This window comes from Equus caballus, chromosome 23 (assembly GCF_041296265.1).
Source record: "Equus caballus isolate H_3958 breed thoroughbred chromosome 23, TB-T2T, whole genome shotgun sequence".
NCBI lineage: Eukaryota > Metazoa > Chordata > Mammalia > Perissodactyla > Equidae > Equus > Equus caballus.
The window spans coordinates 63991124-64010246 of record NC_091706.1 but is presented as its reverse complement, the minus strand read 5'-3'; the positions used below and the strand labels follow the sequence as shown (position 1 = coordinate 64010246).

Here is a 19123-nt window from a genome sequence, read left to right as displayed (position 1 = left end):
CAAAGGCCCCACCTCCTGACACCATCACACAGGGGGTTAGAGTTCCAACATATGAATCTGGGCAGGACACACGTTCAGTCCATTGCACTAAGTTATTAAGCAGAAATTTTGTTCTCTTTGAATTGTAGAAGCACGCCAGTAAACTATTCACTTTACTAAAAATCTCTCTGAATCTGTTTTATATCAGAGGTTGGACCCAATGATCATGGGGACAATTTGGGGGGCACTTGGTGCTGTGCAACTGCAAACAACCTTGTGTGCTCGTTGCCCATGTGAACATTGAACCCCAGGAGCCATGCTCTGCAGCCTGCAGGCAGGGCCACATTTATTAAGAAAATGTATTTAAATATATTTTGTTCTTAGTAGCACGAAGACCAAATTCTCTAGCTATATGACAGGAAAATGGAATGCTATCCTTGAATTATAATCATTTTATTTTACTCACTTAATTTATGATAAATATTGTGTAAAGATAGCAATATATTTTTGGAAATATCAAACCGAGGATCACTGTGCTACACAGACATCTCCTTCCTCATCCTAGGGAACAGACTCTGTACTTGGTTTCCTTAGCAAGTCCTGTCGAGTGCTCACTTGGGGACACACTACTGAGCAGGACAACTTTCCTGCCCTCAGCACTGTGACAGGAAGAGCCACCTTACCCATAAATACGTCCTGGTGCATTAAACAAAATGAGATTTAAAATGGGGAATTAGGTGCTTATAAAATCCTTCTAGGGTTGCAGAGGCAGGCTCTGAGGCTGAGGTCCCAGGAACATCTCCTGCCCCCAGCATCACTTGGCCACTGCTGAGTCTGGGACAGCTGTCATCAGTGTCATAAGAAGATGACAAATCAAGAAGCTGCCACCATTGCTGCAGCCCCCAGAACCTGCTACTTCTGCTGGGATCAGGAAAGACCCTGCTGCAGAGTCTGCAGAACCAGGACATCATGTGCAGAATTAGGAAAGCTCCTACAAAATTCAGAAGCCACCACTGCAGCTGCGAGCTCACACGCCTTCTCTCAGGATTCACGCCAGTAAAACAGATGCTCTGTATCCTGCATCTCTCTCACGTTGGCTCAGCTCAGTCTCACAGAAAGTCATCTTATTTGTGGAACTTAAATCAGGTCTAAAACTTAGTTGCAAGGGAGTCTGAGAAATGTAGTTTTTAGCATTTCAACCTCTACGGCAGTAGACAGAATTGTAATGGAGGGAAAGGAAGTAAAACCGTTGTGTTCACCACAATCATCATCTCTTTATTTCCTTCAAAAAGCCTGTGGGTTCTCATGTCACACAACCTGTGTAGAAAAAGCTCCAAGAGCTTGTCCAGTGCCTTTTCAGCAGAAGAAAGGCGCCCTCTGTCTAGACTTACAGAAAGGCATGGGAACAGCCTATGAAGGCCACGTCTGGGTAAGTGTCAATATTTTGGATTTAGATAAACTTGTAAGAAGTTTATTCATCACCTCTCATTCTGTGAGCACAATGTTTGTCAAAAATGTATATAATATTTTAGTATATTATACAATATAAATTAGATGCAATTGAAAATTTTTGTTCCATCCTAAGAAGATGGTTTCGGAACAAAATTTAGCTGTCCCCAATAGGATATTTTTAAAGGCCCCAAAGTTTTCTACTTAAACCTTATCTTGTGATGAACAAATACTGAAATCCCTACTAATGATGTAACTTTGACTTCCAGGCAGCAATAATAAATTATGAGACTAAAAGTGAAATAATCTTCTCGAGAAATATTTAAAATCTGAGTTGAATTTGAGGCATGGTGTTACAAATTTGAATTTAATGTTACCTAGAGACAAAGTTGTGACTGTTATTTAAATAAATTGCTAGTGGTCATTGAAATGATATCAACCTTATTTTCACAACACAAAAATCATTCCATCCTCAAAGGAATTGCCTTGTTTTTAAAATTTCAATTATGTTATATAGTTCAATTTCATATCTTTACCAAGAAAAATGACAGATTTATAACAATTTTAACTTTATATGTAATAATTGGGTAGTATTTGATATCTCAGCTTGGATTGTTTTTATTTGCTTTTAAAAAAAAAAATCAAAACTAAAGATCCCAAAAAAAACAGGAGTGGAAAAAGGATGGCAGAGAGCACTGGCTATAGCTTGTGACTTCAAACTCTTCCTGTATGACATGGATGAAGAAAAAGACTCAAAACCCAACGTTGTAGTGAGTCAGTCGATCGACATGAGGTAAGCTTTGAAAGGGAGCTATCCATACGCCAGAAACTCAACTTCCGTCTATGCTTTTTACCACATACAAAAATTAACTCAAAATCGATCATAGAACTAAAGGTAAAGTCTAAAACTATAAAGCACCTAGAAGTAAGCAGAAGAGAAAACCTTTCTGTTCTTGGATAAGGCAAAGATTTCTTAGATACAACACCAAAGCACAGCACATAGAAGAAAAAACTTGATAAATTGGACTTTATAAAAATTTAAATCTTCTCCTCCTTGAAATACACTGTTAAAAGAAGTCATTAGAGGCCAGTCTGATGGTGTAGTCATTAAGCTCACGTGCTCCACCCTGGGTTCACCAGTTCAGATCCTGGGTGTGAACCAACACACCCCTCAGCGGGCCATGCTGTGGCAGGCTTCTCACATATAAAGTAGAGGAAGATGGGCACGGATATTAGCTCAGGGCCAATCTTTCTCAAAAAAAAAGAAATAACTGAAGCTGCAGAGTGAGGGCAAATAAAATATCTGACAAAGGATTTATATCCAGAATGTATAAAGAATTCTTAAAACTCAATAATAAGATAATAAACAGGGGCTGGCCCCATGGCCAAGTGATTAAGTTGTTGCATGCTGCTGCCGCAGCCATGGGCTTCGCCATTCTAATCCTGGGCGTGGACATGGCACTGCTCATCAAGCTACACTGAGGCAGCGTCCCACATGCCACAACTGGAAGGAACCACGACTAAGAACATACAACTATGTACGGGGGAGTTTTGGAGAGGAAAAGGAAAACAAGTAAACTCTTTAAAAAGGAAAAGGAACAGCTCAATTTTTTAATAAAGGGTAAAGGTTTTGAAAAGATACTTCAACAACGAAAATACACATATGACAAATAAGCACATGAACAGATGCTCAACATTATTAATTATTAGGGAAATTCAAATAAAACCACCCTGAGATACCACCACACATCTGTAAGAAAGGCTAAAACTAAAAAGACTGACCACTTCAAGAGTTGGGAGGATGTGGAGAGCTCTCATACACTGCTTTGTAAATCATATCCACTTCGGAAAAGAGTTTGTAAATTTTGCAGTTTCTTAAAAATTTAAACACACACCTACTATATGATCTAAGTCATTCTACTCCTAGGTACTCCCCCAAGAGAAATCATATGTCCATAAAAGACATACATGAATATTCATAGCAGCCTTATTTAAAATAGCCCCAAACTTGAAACAACCCAAATATCCATTAATGGGTGAATGGATACACTGTGGCATACCCATACAATGGAATATTACTCATCAATAAAAAGAAGTGAAGTATTCATCCATGTGACAACACGAGTGAATCTCAAAATAATTATGCCGAGAAAAAGAAGCCAGACGAAAAGAATACATATTGTATGTTTCCATTTATATAAATGCTAGAAAATGAAAACTAATCTAGAGTGACAGGACGCAGATCATTGGTTGCTCTTGGGGAGCGGGGAGGAGAAGGTTGGGGAGGGAGGGGTGACAAAGCAGGCCCAGGGAATTTGGGGGGATGACTGCCACACTCATTATCTCTACTGTGGTTATGGTTTCACAAGTGTATACATAAATCAAAACTTAGCAGACTGCCTGCATTAAATATGTGCAATTTATTACATGGCAAGTATACCTGAGTGACGTTTAAAAAATATATCAGATAGGCCAATTTGAGGGCACCTGGGCCTTATTCTAGGGGCCGAGGCTGTGGAGTCAGACAGGTGTTCCGATTCCAGATCCATGTGGACTCTCTGAGGCAGGGACAGCCCGGAGCTAACTGGGGTTTTCTGATAATATGCTGCTGGCCAGTTTCTGCTGGTGCATTACTGTGCTCACTATCGGTTATTACAGAAAATAGTGTTACAAATCAATGAAATTAACATGGAGACTTATGTTTCTGTGTTGTTTTACTCAGTTTTAGGCGATTCTACTCACATTCAGTATCTTGCTTTTCCTACAGGGACAGAGCATTTTCTGTCAGTCCCGTCTGGTCCTCTGATTTTATTCCGGGAAAGAAAAAGGAAATGCTCCGTATGTTTAAAGTGAGTGTGCATGCTGCCCTTGGATCCTTTGGTTGTGTTGTGTTTCATCCCTGTCTTGCGTGTCCTCATGGGTCAAGGCTCCTTGGGCTGCTGAAGGTCACAGAAGGTTGGGATTTCAGAAGCGATCAGGATCATTTCCCCTCCCTCCCACTTGCCACAATACAGCTATCCCCCTATTCTTATTCAAAAATATTATAAATAGCTTTTTGCATCCTACAGTTAAATCTAAGACTTAAAATGCAATTATTCCTGAGGGTGTCCATTCATTCTACACTGAGGCAACAGGACAGATGTCAGATTCATGGCTGAACACAGGAGAAGCTTACAAAGCAGAATGGTATTGGGGGGGAGGAAAGAAGAGAGAACAAACGGTGACAGAGAAAGAGGGATGACGTACTTCAAGGTGAGACCTACACGTCTGACGAGTCATCATGGACCTGCAGTAGGGTGAATGTGCAGCTTCTAAAACTAGAGGCACTTTGGAAAATTAGCAAGATTTTGAAGTTATAATTCAAATTCAAACCAAGAGTACCACATGGAAAAATTGGAAAAGTGTGTAGTTTTGCAATCTCTTAAAAAATAGACACTCTGCTCTTTAAAATTCATGTAAAAAATTAAAGCAATTCTGGAATGGGTTAAATAAAGTGACAGAGAAAGCAAAGGACTGCTGTCCCTTTGTGACCCATATGGTTACAATCAACCTATGAATCTTGTATTTAACAAAGGCCAGACAGAAGTATTCTTAGTTCCTTAGCCCAAGGATATAAATCTGTTTACACTCTACCGAACCACCAAGAAACCTACAAGGACCTAGCCATTTAGAACTGAATTTCAGAGTGGGAATTTATTATGTCATGCTGCTTAACTGATAATATATAAACTTAGATTTCTGCCAGCCTAATTATATATTTTTAAATTTAAATTTGATTTGCCATTTACTAGTAATGATATAAGTTTTGGCAGGCAGCAGTCAGGAAAGCATAAGTATTTCTGAATATTTCTATTCTAACAACAACAAAAACCCTCTGACATTGCATCAGTCACAACTGACTACGATGATTGTAATTGCAAGACACATTGCCGTTTCAGAGACATCAAAAGGTGCAAATCTTTTTTTTTAAATCACTTTCTTCAATTGAGAAGAAGAAATTGAGAGGCTCAGAGTGGGAGTTCTGGCGCCAGACTGCCTGCGTCCTGCCCTGCTGTACCCCCCATCTCCTCACCTGTCAAATGGAGAGAATGGTAGTATCTACCTTCTTAGGTTTCTGTGAGGAGTAAATCAATTAACACATGTAAATTTCTTAGAGAAGTTCCCGATACAGAGTCAGCACTCAATAAATGGTAACCATTTTCATTTGACGAAGTACAATATATTGTTTAGTCAGAGCAAGCCAGTATCAGTACAGAAGTGGATCAATACAGAAGTGATTCGGGTGTGTTGCTTTTGGCATGGGTTCTAAGGCTCATGTCATTTACCCTACTAACCAAGAAGAGGGTAATAATATTACAAGTGTCATTTGCCAATGGTGAGTTTAATGGAAAATGCTAAACAGGCTGGCATATAGTGTCCGCTTTCTTGTAACCTAGATATTCCTTAACTTGTTCTAGGTCACAGCTTCCCAGCTCTCAGCACCTAGTAACAGATATTCAATTCCAATATTAGCGGATAGCGAGAATGAGAGGAGTGAGTGGGTGCGAGTGCTGAGCGAATTGCACAAGATACTGAGGAAACGTCATTCCGGGGACCGCTCTGTCTACATTCTGAAAGAGGCTTGTGATAGCAGTCTACCCCTGATCAAAACCACCCAGACAGCGACAATCATAGGTACGGACTTACAGCATTCACCCCACTAGGTCCGTACCCCTCCCCACAGCCCCGGAATCAGAACCTGATACCTTCGCTTTATTCACAACTCATTTGTCAGCAAAACCTGACTGAATGAGACTATTGGGGGATCCTTCCCGCCCGCCACCCCCGGTATGACTACTCGCAGGATTCTCTGCAAAAATAGTAGATTTGATTACGTGATGGTTCCCCAGGCCCCGCATATTAGGGTGTTTCTTTAATACGCAGTAATACCTTTATCAAGACCGAAAAATTCGGAGTTCCCAAATACATTCGGCCCCAAGGGTGTCACATAGGGATGTGGCCCTTGTAGTCAGCGTAGACTACCTCCCTGACGGTAGAGTCTGTCCTTTAAATATGCAGTCCCAATGCCTAATACTTAATAAATAAATAAAAATAAGTGAATCAATGAATGAATGGCTAGGATCAATATTCCAACTTTTGTCACTAAACAAGAATATTTGTTTCCCACAGTTCATTTCTTCTGTATTAGGTGGTGGTGACAATAAGAGCCACTTAGCTATTTACTGCTGTGTAACACGGAGCTATTTACTAAACTTCTTTGAGCACACCTGTGCTCATGAGTTAAATGCAGATAATTCCTGTTTTTAGTTATGGAGAGGATTAAGTGAACCAATTTATGTAAAGTTTTGTGCTTTGTACTCAAGGCTTTCACTCAATACGTGCTATCTTTGCACTTTGAGTCTTAGTTCTTGCTAAAACTATACATCACAAAGCCAAGATCCCTGACAAATTAAGTTATAAAATTTCTTCATTCATGAAACAACCATTGATAGTAAATTTTAAGGTATATCATTACTTGAATATTATATTTTCTTCAAGTATTTATAACGATTCTTTTATAATGATCTTTCTATTGAGAAAAGTCATATTTTGTTTTCTTACTTCTATAATCTGAAAGAATAATAATGCAAATTAATTACTCTTATTATGTTTCTTTTCATTTTTATATATGCTAAATATGTATTTAATTTGACTTTTAAACTTTTTCAATATTGATAAATTTTTCCAGTTAATACTATTAGCTTTACTTAATGTTTGCCAAAAACAATCCTTGACATTTTTATTTATGTATCAAATGTAGATCACAAAAGAATCGCTCTGGGAAATGAAGAAGGGTTGTTCGTTGTGCACGTTACCATAGATGGTAAGGAGAGTCTTTTCTGTTCTGGAATAGCTTTAAATTCTAATGATGGTAATATCAGATTTGTTCTCTTTTTTTCCTGCAAAAGAAATCTTGCACATCTGATCTGATGTGTTTTCAAGTCAAATGATGACTTTTCTAATTTCCAGAGATCCATAATCCCCTGGAGTCTAAGTCTCTTCACAGGTGATTTTATCTAGTAAGTCCACTGTAAGGACTCAGTTTATCATCTTCACGTTGGGGCATGAAAGAAAACACAGTTCTGCTTGGTTCCCTTCTCCCCCACTATTACACTGGCACCACCATGAGTACCAACATAAAATTGGATATTTCCCAGATAAGACTGCAGAGTTCTTTGTCTTTGCTTTCATGGTTTTTGAGGGAGAAATGGGGACTAGATGAAATGAAGAGGAGCCATTCTAATACAGCTGTCCTCTTGAACCCTAATGATAGATGAGACAAAGGAGACCCGTGCATCTGAAGGACAGTAGCCACGCTCTCCATCGAAGGCCTCCCCTGCTATGTGTGTGACTCAGTCCTGGTGAGGAGGCCCATGAAGGAGCCACCAAGTGTCCACTACAAGGGCAGGGACTTGGTTGGTCTCTTTTTGTTTGGTGCAGTATCTCACACACTTAGAACAGTGCCTGGCACGTAATAGTCACTCAACAAATGTTTGTGTTATAAGGGAATCAATTTAGTGCCAGAAAAAAACAGGACATTTTTTCCCTTAAAGTAGTAGTATGTTTGCATTTGTCAGACACTGAGAGGTGTTTGCCTCACTGCCTAGAATCTCAAGGCTAAGTTTAGTGTTTTATTATGCTAATTTTGTTATTAAGGTAATTAAATCATCTCTCGAATAATTACCGTTTTTTACCTGTATGATTTTTGATATCTTATCCTTCTCTTTTTATCCTTTTTTATCCTTCTCAAACCTATCCTGTGTGCTTATGTCTGTGATTTTATTAGAAGCTGACAAATTCATTGGTGTAATAATTTGGAGAGAGTTTAAAAATAAGAAAACATTCTTTTGCACAGCAAAGGAAAACATCAAGAAATGAAAAGGCAACTTACTGAATAGGAGAACATATTTGCGAATCATATATCTGATAAGGGGTTAATATCCAAAATATATAAACAACTCATACAACTCAGTAGCAAAAAAAACTCCAATCTGATTAAAAAATGGGAGAAGGATCTGAATAAACATTTTTATAAAGAAGACATACAGATGGCCAACAGGTACATGAAAAGCTGCTCAACAACGCTAATCATCAGGGAAATGCAAACCAAAACCACAATGAGATATTGTGGTTCTTAGAATGGCTATTATCAAAGAAAAGAAATGACAAGTGTTGGTGGAGAAAAGAGAACACTTGTGCACTGTTGGTAGGAATGTAAATTGGTGCAGCCACTATGGAAAACCATATGGAGGTTCCTCAAAAAATTAAAAGAAGAAATTCCAGCAATTCCACTTCATGGTATTTATTGGAAGGAAATGAAGACACTAGCTCGAAAAGATATATGCACCCCCATGTTCCTTGCAGCATTACTTATATAGCCAAGATATGGAAACAACCTAAGTGTCCACTGATGGATGAATGGATAAAGAAGATATGAGATATATCTATCTATCTATCTGTCTATACACATACACACACTGGAATATTATTCAGCCATATAAAAGAAGGAAATCTTGCCATTTGCAACAATATGGATGGTCCTTGAGGGTATTATGCTAAATGAAATAAGTCAGAGGGAGGCAAATACCATATACTCTCACTTATATGTGGAATCTTAAAAAACAGAAAAAGAGCTCATAGATACAGAGAACAGATTGGTGGTTGCCAGAGAGGGGGTTGAGGGTTGGGTGAAATGGGTGAAGGGGGTCAAAAGGTACAATCTTCCAGTTATAAAATAAGTAAGTCATGGAGATGTAATGTATAGCACGGAGACTATAGTTAGTAATACTGTATCACATACTTAAAAGTTGCTAAGAGAGTACATCTTAAAAGTTCTCATCACAAGAAAAAGAATTTTGTAACTATGTATGGTGATGATTGTTAATTAGACTTATTGTGGTGATCACTTATACAAATATAGAATCATTATGTTGTACACCTGAAACTAATGTAATGTTATATGTCACTTATGCCTCAATAAAAAATAAAAGTAAATTAGAAAACATTGCTAGTTTGAAGGTAATGCCATTATATTTGTAGAAAAATTACTCAAATTGATGACATTAAAATTTATCAGGTCATTTTTATTGGAACCTTTCTTAATTGCTTTAGGGTAAAATTGGGAGAATGGTTGAAATAAATAGAAATTAGTTTGAATTTGAAAATGACTTACAATTATGTTTATTTGTATAGAAATTATCCGAGTTGGTGACATGAAGCATATTCATCAGATTGAGCTCATCCCTCATGGCCAGATGGTTGCAGTGATCTCAGGGAGACGTCACCATGTGCAACTGTTTCCTATGTCAGCTTTGGATGGACGAAAGACTGATGTTCACAAGCTGGTAGAAACCAAAGGGTGCCAGACCATGACTTCTGGAACAGTGTGCCAAGGGGCCCATACATGCCTCTGTGTAGCTCGGAAAAGCCATGTCTTCTGTTATGAGCTGTTTCAAAGCAAGAAAATTTCTCACAGAAAATTTAAAGAGCTCCAAACGCCAACCAATGTCCAGTGGATGGCCATCTTCGGTGAACAGCTTTGTATAGGATTCCAGTCAGGATTCCTGAGATATCCTTTGAAGAGAGAAGGAATCCCATACAGGATGCTCCACTCACACGACCCTACACTGTCGTTTATTGCACGTCAACCAGTGGATGCTCTCTGTGCAATTGAGATCTCCAGTATTGAATATCTGTTATGTTTTAAGAGCATTGGAATTTACACTGACAGCAGGGGCCTCAGATCCAGGCCAGCTGAACTGATGTGGCCAGCAACTCCAACGTACTGCCGTAAGGCTATCTTACAATTTGTTCCCTTGTCTTTCCGCATCTTTCCTGCCTTTTTATTACAACTCTACATCCTAGGTCGAAATATTGTTAATGACAGCTTTTATTTTTTAAAACAATATCACTGAAGATTTTTCTTGTCTGTCTTTTTAAGTAGAATAGCCCTAATGAAGTTATATCTAAGTAATACATTTGAAATAATTTAGCCTGTAATTTTTACTATATTCATAGGACAATTTACCATGAATATATTCTTAATCCCAGTTGTTGCTTTTTATAAGCTCCTAAATATGTACCTTCAGGGTCACTGGAAATACATTACACATAAGCATTAACAGACCATAAGAAATAGTTACTAAGTACATTATTTTTTGCTTTTAAGGTTTAGCTTATGTAAAGTATACACATAATGTCCCTAAATTATTTTAGCCTAGTTCATATTTTATTGATGCAGGCCATCATTTTATAAATTAAATATAGCCCTTTTTATTCGCTTAGAGAATAGTAATTGAGTACTTAATACAAGCAACTTACTAGGCTAAGGGTTAAGGGCACAATATTAAACATGATAAGATGGACATGAAGATTACAGTCATGAGACGAGAGTGATAATTAAGCAAGTGCTGTGATGGGGAAGTGCAGGATTCTACGGGAGAACCCAGGATGGATACTTAATCTAACCTGGGGGGGGAGGGGGAAGGCCGGCTAAAAATATGAAAGTGTTTTTTTCTTTCAGCACTTTAAAAATGTCATTCTGTTGTCTTCTGACTTCATTTCTTCTGATGAGAAATCAACCATTTTTATTGCCGTTCTCTGGTCTTTTCATTTTGGCTGCTTTTAAGATTTTCTGTCTTTGGTTTTCAGCAATTTGACTATGACGTGCTTAGATGTGCTTTTCTTTGTATATATTTTGCTTGGGGTTTTTGGATCTGTAGATTTATATCTTTCATAAATTTTAGAAAAATTTTTAGGCATTATCTTTTCAAAAATTTTTCTAACCTATTTTGTTTCCTCTCAGGATCCAATTACATGTATACTAGGCTCCTTGGTATTGTTCCACAGGTCATGGAGGCTCTGTTTTGTTTTGATTTTTTAATCTTTTTTTCTTTCTGTGCTCCAGTTTGGATAATTTTTGACTCCATTTTCATTTTCACTGATCTTTTTTCCCTACTTTATCCAGAAATTGTTAAGCATTTCAGGTATTATATTTTTCTGTTCTATAATTTCAATTATTTTTTTGAAATTTCCACTTATTCACTGAAATTCCCCTATCTGCTGATTTGTTTATATTTTTCACAATTTATCATAATTATTTAAAATTATTCTAACATTGGGCTCATCTGTGGGTCTGCTTCTGTTGACTATTTTTTTTCTGGAATAAGGATCTTATTTTCCTGCTTTTTCATGTCTTATTATTTTTTATCCTCTGCTCGACATTATGAATGCTATGACAGAGATGCTGGATTATATCATATCTTACTCTACAGAGTGTTGTGTGCTTTGTTCTGGGAGGTAATTAATCTAGTGATGGATTATCAGAGTTTTGCTGAGGCTTGGATTCAGATTTTGCTAGGGTGTGCCTATTTTTGCTTTTGTTTTAGCACTTATTCCTAAAGAATGGCCTTTCTGGAGTCTCAACAGGCTCTGTCTGAGCCAGACATCTAACATCTTTCCAGCACCATCCTGCCTATGAAATTTCTGTCCATCTTTCAGTGCCCTGAGCAGGTCTCGTGGAGTCTTGCTCTGTCCGTGTTCACCTTTGGACTTGGCCAGGGACCTTGGAAGAACTGCCATGCAGATTTCTGGGGCATCTTTTTATGGCCCTTTATTCTTGGTACTCTGCCTTTGAAATTCCGGATACATTAGAATCTGTTTCCTCTGCCTGGCAAAACTTCTACTGTCCACTTGGGCTCCATTTTCCTGCACAGCAATTTGGAAATTGCCCTTAGGCAAAAAGCTAGGGGAACGTGGAACCCATCTCCTGTCTCTCCCTTCTTTTATGGATGGCAGTCCTGTGCTATTTGTATCCAATACCTGAAAACAGTTACTTCATATATTTTGTCCAGTTTTATAGTTATTAACGGTGGGAGGGTAAGTCAAATACCAGCTACTCTGTCATAACTGGAACAGGCCATCCACACCAGATTTTAGGAGGAGCTATAATAATTTGAGACTGTTTCAGGCATAGAGTTCAAGATGAGAGTTCAAGAGATGGGGCTGGAGGGGTTCTCATGAGCTGGATCACAGATTTTATGCAAAGATTGACATAGTTTGATTTGCATTTCAGAGAAATCTCTAGGCTCCAATGGTGAGATTAAAGATAGTGTGAGGTGAGACTGGAGGTCAAGAAACCAATTATGAGGGGCTGGCCCCGTGGCCGAGTGGTTAAGTTCACGCGCTCTGCTGCAGGCGGCCCAGTGTTTCGTTGGTTCGGATCCTGGGCGCGGACATGGCACTGCTCATCAAACCACGCTGAGGCAGCGTCCCACATGCCACAACTAGAAGGACCCACAACGAAGAATATACAACTATGTACTGGGGGGCTTTGGGGAGAAAAAGGAAAAAAAATAAAATCTTTAAAAAAAAAAAAGAAACCAATTATGAGGTTGTTGTAGAAACTGTGGATTAAAATTATGATGATAGAGGCAGTTTGGATGGAGAGGAGAGGATCCGAGGGATACTGAGGTGATATAATTGACAAAACTTCACACTTGATTGAAAGTGGAAACTGAGAGGCAAGAGAATCAGAAATGACTCTCAAATTTCCTACTTGAGCAAATGAGTGGATGCCACTGATATTTACCGAGATAATAAAACACGAGATGGGGCAGACTCAGATGGGCAGGGGAGGAAGGGTTATGATAATCTAACTTTTTTCTTCTCTTTTTGGTTTTTTGAGGAAGATTAGCCCTGAGCTAACTACTGCCAATCCTCCTCTTTTATTCTGAGGAAGACTGGCCCTGAGCTAACATCCATGCCCATCTTCCTCTACTTTATTCGTGGAACACCTACCACAGCATGGCTTGCCAAGGGGTGCCATGTCCGCGCCCGGGATCCAAACTGGCAAACCCCAGGCTGCTGAGAAGCGGAATGTGTGAATTTAACCACTGCGCCACTGGGCTGGCCCCATAACTTTTTTCTTTTTTGTTGCATCATTGAAGTATTTTAAATCAAATCCCAGACATTATTGTCATTCCACCTGTACACAATTTAGCTTGCACCTTGAAAAATATGGACATTTTTTTCACAAAACCACATTGCTATCACCACCCATGATGCTATTATCATCAAATCACCAATGATTTTTTTTTTTTTTTTTTTTTTTTTTTTTTTGCTGAGGAAGATTCACCTTGAGCTAACATCTGTGCCAATTTTCCTCTATGTTGTATGTGGGTTGCTGCCACAGCATGGCCAGCTGCTGACAAGTGGTGTAGGTCCACACCTGGGAATCAAACCCGGGCTGCCATAGGGGAGAATGCTGAACTTAACCACTAGGCCCCAGGGCTGGCCCCCTCAATGATTCTTATCATCCAACATACAGTCCATATTCAAATATCTCTGATTATCACAAAGATGTCTCTTTTCATAGTAGTATTTCTTGGGATCAGAATCCAAAGAAGGTCCAAAGAACAACATGCAAATAACACATTGCATGTTGTTATTCTCTCTTAAATATCTTCTAATCTTGAGTGGTCTTCCACGCCATTGATTTGTTATCCTGTAGGATGTTCCACAATCTGGATCTGTTTCCTCATGCTTTCTAACTTCTTCCTCTACACCCTGAATTTCCTATGGCTGAAAAGGCGCTCTAAAGGCTTTTAGTAAGAATCCTTCATAAATAGTGCTCTGTATGTCATACTGAAGCAGATCAGGGCCCATGACGTCTGGTCATCCCACTTGTGCTAAAATCGATGACTAGTTTCTGGTGTTGTCAGCTTGATTTCTTGGACATGCTGAGTTTATACTGCCAGTGGGAGAGTAAAGAGAATGAGAAGAGAAGCGGGCATAGATCAGAGAACCAAGAAACGCAATTATTAGAGGGACGGTCACAGAGGAAACTGAGAAGGAGAATTCCAGGAGGTTAAGTTCCCTGAATGGTCAAATGAGACAAAGATTGAAACGTGCTGGTTGGTTTTAGCAACAACTGATGGTTGATGACTTGTAGTGAGAGCAGTTTTAGTAGAGGGTTTACGGCACAAGGGAGATTGGCATGGACTGAGGTGTGAGTAGGGCTGATAGTGGAGGACACGGACGGCAGATAACACTTGCAAGGGTTTGGCTATAAGAAAAAGCAAAGAGATGGCACAACAGCAGCATGGGAAGAGTTGTTGTTTATATTGAGGCTGTTCAATTGGGGAGACGCATTCCTGTTGAGAGCTGACTATTTAGGATCCATAAGAGTTTACTATTAACAAAGTAGAAAGTTCCAAAAATCTTACTAGCCGGAAGTTTTCAATGCTTTCTTCATTAATTTCACTCTCCACATATACTTTTCTAACCTTATACCATACTCTTGTCGTGAGCTGAACTAGTTTAGGAGCCACAGATTTTGAAATGTTATGACGTTACTTAATAAAGCTGCTGTTAGATGAGAGTGTTAGAAAGCTTTTTGCCAGAATTTTACTACATGTGTTGCGCTCTATGATTTGACCCATGTGCATCATTTACTTAGATTGTTTTTGTTTATTTAAACCCTGTCTATTTAAAAAAATACTTTGAGTCAGCTACTATGTGATAATAAGAATATTACAATGGGATTCTTCTAGGTTTCCAATCTGATGTGTTTTTCAAAATGCATTTGGGCCTAGCACGTATAATTAACCATGAATACTCCATTTATATAACATTTTTGCAATGACAATTTTAGAAATGGAGGACAGAGGCTAGGGAAGGAGGGAGAGGCAGGAAGGAGGGGTTGGGATTCTAAAAGGGTACCCTGGGGGATCCTGTAGTGTTGGAACTATTCTGTATCTTGACTGTGGTGGTGGATACATGAACCCACACAGCTGATAAAACTGTACAGACTTTACACACACACACACGAGGGCTAGTAAAACTGGAGAATCTGCCTAAGATGGGTAGGTCAACTCTATCAATGTCAGTATCCTAGTTTTGCAAAATGTTATGTTGGGGGAAAGTGGACAGAGTGTACAAGAGATGTTTCTGTATTATTTCTTACAACTGCGTGTGAATCTATAATTATCTTAACAAAAATTCCAATTAAAAAATGAATCATGAAGCCCACGCTTGCTGTCACCTCCTGCCCTCCTTCCAGGTTACAATGCCCCATATCTCTCAGTGTACAGTGAAAATGCAGTGGACATCTTTGACGTGAACTCCACGGAATGGATCCAGACCGTCCCCCTCAAGAAGGTGATTGTACATTGAGATCATGTGACTAATGAATTACTGGCTGAAAATGGAAACAGGAAGGTTCAGTGTGCATTTACTGTACCTGCTAATTTGGAGGCTTAACTAAGAGTAAAAAAAAAAAACCACCAAAAGTTGAACTGGTTAATTTTGTTACTACAACAGGAGCTATTTTGTGATATTTAGTTGCATTCTATAAAGTAGGATTGTCATGATATAAATAAATGTACTATTTATTCATATAAATGATATATTTACTTATATCATGCAATATAGATGTTACTTCCCACATTCAGTTTAGTTACTTTTATTTATTACTAATTTTCACTTAACAGTATAATTTTGCATCCAGTGAAGGAAAATTTTACAGGCAAAAAAAGATGAAAAAGTGTATGACCAAAGTTGTCTTTAAGATTCTCAACGAGGATTTCACAGATTCACAGTAAAATAAAAATTTTGTATCTCTGCTACAAATAATTTAAAACATAGGTAAAAATCGAAAAGTAAAAAACTGCCATTTTGTTGAGAGAAGACCACTGAAGATTTAAGAATAATTAAATTTGGGGAATAGCATGAACCATCGAAAAGGAGTTTATGTAGGAAAAGGATGAAGGAAGTAGTTACAATTGTCTGCGAGATCTTGCCCTACTTTAAACAATATCAGAGTGGGAAAAGCTTTTGTGAAGACAACTCCACTACAGAAAACAATAAGATACACTTTCCCAGCTTTCAAAATGCGAACCAGTCACATTTACTGTCAGATAAAATGAATTCACAAACAGAAGAGTCTTCTCAGGATAACCTTTTAGTTACTAATGGTTTTTTTAAAGTTAATTTAAAAATTAAATATATTTCTACTTGTTAGTAATTTCCGATTTTATTAACCTATGATGTTCATGTTTATGAAATTTTATCAATATGAGTTTGTAACACCATCCATTCCCTTTGATTGATGTTTTTCTAGCTGTTTTTTTTTTTTTTTTTGAGACTATTTTATCTTGAAGGGTGAGTTTAAATAGAATATCTGAATAATTAATGCTTTATATATAAGCAAGTAGCCTTATAACAATTTTTTTAAGTATTTGTTGAAATGGTAATCTTCTTTTTTATTATTTTAGGTTCGACCCTTGAATAGTGAAGGATCCCTAAATATTTTACATTTGGAGACAATTAGATTAATATATTTCAAAAATAAGATGACAAGTAAGAAAAGACTTCTTCTTCTTAGTAGAACTGTTTCTATGAAACCATGTCTCTAGCTGACTGCCCAAGGTCACAGAGCTAGCCAGTAGAGAGGAGCGGCCCTTGATGTCTGCGTTCTCCACTCACAGTGGCTCGATGCACTCATGGCAAAAAGTAGTTCTCACTCATCCTAGCGTAGCTGCACAGATAACAACCTGTCCTTCTGGCACACTCCAGTCATTTTTCAGCAGGACTCATCTAGGCGTGGTCGGACACAAGCAGCTGGAAGCGCTGATCACCATTTCTAATGCTCACTGTGAAAACTCATTCCCTTCCCAGCAGGCTCTGGGCCTGGAAGTGCACCAGGCTGCAGTGGGCCCGCTGAAAGCAGAACGTTAGCCCACCTCGCAGCCTTACTTCAACTTCTCCCACCTACATTTTCAGACTCTAGCAGATTGGCAGCGTGAGAAAAGCCACATGGACTCATCTCCCTCTTTTTTCGTATTTTGTTTACGGGATGGAATACCTAGTGTAGCTCAGTATTAGTTTGCTAGGGCTGCCATAACACAGGACCACACCTGGAGGCCAGGTGTCCGAGATCAAGGTGTCAGCAGGGTTTGCTCCTTTGGAGCGCTGTGAGCCAGAACCTGTCCCGGGCCTCGCTCCTAGCTTCAGGTGATTTGCCAGCAATCTGCGAGTTCTTTGGCTTGTGGATAAATCACCCCTGATCTCTACCTTCATCTTCACATGGCATTCTCCCTGTGTATGTGTGTGTGTCCAAATTTCCCCTTTTTATAAGGACACAATCATATTGGATTAGAGCCCATTCCAATGACCTCAACTTAGTCACCTGTAAAGATCCTATTTCCAAATAAGGTCACATTCACAGGGTCTGGGGGTTAGGACTTCAGACCCTTTTGGGGGGGGGGGAGACACAATTTAACCCATAACAAGCTGTCTCATTTTCTTTTTGAAGTCTAAGACAGTTTTGAGGGTCTCTGGATGACAGTTCTACTTACTTCTAGATATTAAGAACTAAAACAGAGCGGGCCCTGGGCTCTGAGGAGTCCAAAGAAGAGTTGCCTCCTCCCCCAAGATCAGAAGAGGCAGTGAGGAGAGACTCTTACCCGGTGGAGGGGAGTTGGGCCCACCTCACCCCGCCCCTACGCTCCTCCACCTGCGTACAGTAGTCCTAACCGTTTACAGATAGACTCACCCTTCATGCTTCACCCTGCAGCATAACAGAAGACTCTAATGCCCTTAAGCCACAAAAATCTGGTAGGAGAAAACCGGTAGCATAGGAACGAGAGGGCAACTCAAAGAGGACAGACACCAAGGCAATTGGTCTCTCCCTCCGGTGCAATGATGTTGTTTTATAGATACACATCACGATAGATTTATTTTTAACTATTGCTTAAATTGAACATTACATTCTGTTCATCAGTGCTCTGTTTAGATTCTTGATAAATTTGCCGTATTCATCCACTTTTAACTTTTCAAAGTCGGAGCAGTATGGTATTTGTGCAGTTCATTAACGGTTGTGAGATTAATGTGAGAAAATGTGAGATTAACGGATGGGAGGCATTTTGACAGTTTAAAGAACACCATCTTTTTGTTTGTTTTAAAATACATATAGATGGAGATGAACTTGTATTTCCCGAATCAGATGATCATCAGAAGCAAGCAAGTGTTCCCATGCCTCGACAGCAAGCGGCGTTATTCCTTCCGCGTTCCAAGGGGAAAGGGCTGCCGCCGAAGGCGCTGTGACCCCCAACCGGTCACAGGGGACCGGGAGGACCACTCGAGGACCACGTGATATTTGATGTAATATGGAAGAAAAAGAAATAAATCTCTGAAACTCAGCCAGAGACATCTGGTCACAGTGGTGTTATGGTCATTTCCCTGTGAAACTTTAAAGAGACTTTTATGTAGTGAGTATGAATGGAGTGTCGATCCGTTTCCCTGTGAATGTGGCATAACTGAACTTCAGTATATAAACCTCCACATAACACGAATATAGAACAAACACACCATAATGTCTGTCCCCTAATCATTTTGTGAACAAATAAATAGTACTGCGCATGTGTGTGGATTGATTACTCTGTGACTCTGCGCGCACCTTCCTTTGACTTTAAGATAATTTTCATTAACAAACCATTACTTGGTGACAATTTCTATAACTGAATAGGCAGAAAAATAGGCCGATCATCTTTGGATTACACATAAAAACATTTCTAAAACAGTGCAAATTAGTTTAGGAGAGCCATAATTGTATAAAAAATATATAATAGGGCAGAGATGCTTTGATGTCTGTGGC

The 19123-nt window shown here is 39.0% G+C and overlaps 1 protein-coding gene across 7 annotated transcripts in view; it reads left to right on the top strand.

Annotated features, from left to right (window-relative positions):
- Positions 1–18888, top strand: part of LOC100064928 (serine/threonine-protein kinase MRCK alpha) — a 58639-nt gene extending 39751 nt beyond the window's left edge. For 4 of the 7 annotated variants that reach the window (XM_070248801.1, XM_070248802.1, XM_023627539.2 and 1 more), the window contains 9 exons: positions 1272–1408; positions 2082–2221; positions 4196–4277; positions 5886–6102; positions 7229–7291; positions 9661–10257; positions 15530–15627; positions 16743–16827; positions 18443–18888. In XM_070248801.1, the coding sequence (XP_070104902.1) occupies positions 1272–1408; positions 2082–2221; positions 4196–4277; positions 5886–6102; positions 7229–7291; positions 9661–10257; positions 15530–15627; positions 16743–16827; positions 18443–18573 (1550 nt within the window). In that variant the 3' untranslated portion in view covers positions 18574–18888. The remainder of the gene's footprint in view (positions 1–1271; positions 1409–2081; positions 2222–4195; positions 4278–5885; positions 6103–7228; positions 7292–9660; positions 10258–15529; positions 15628–16742; positions 16828–18442) is intronic. The other 3 variants (XM_070248803.1, XM_070248799.1, XM_070248800.1) reach the window with 1 other exon arrangement.
- The last annotated feature ends 235 nt before the right edge of the window (positions 18889–19123 follow it).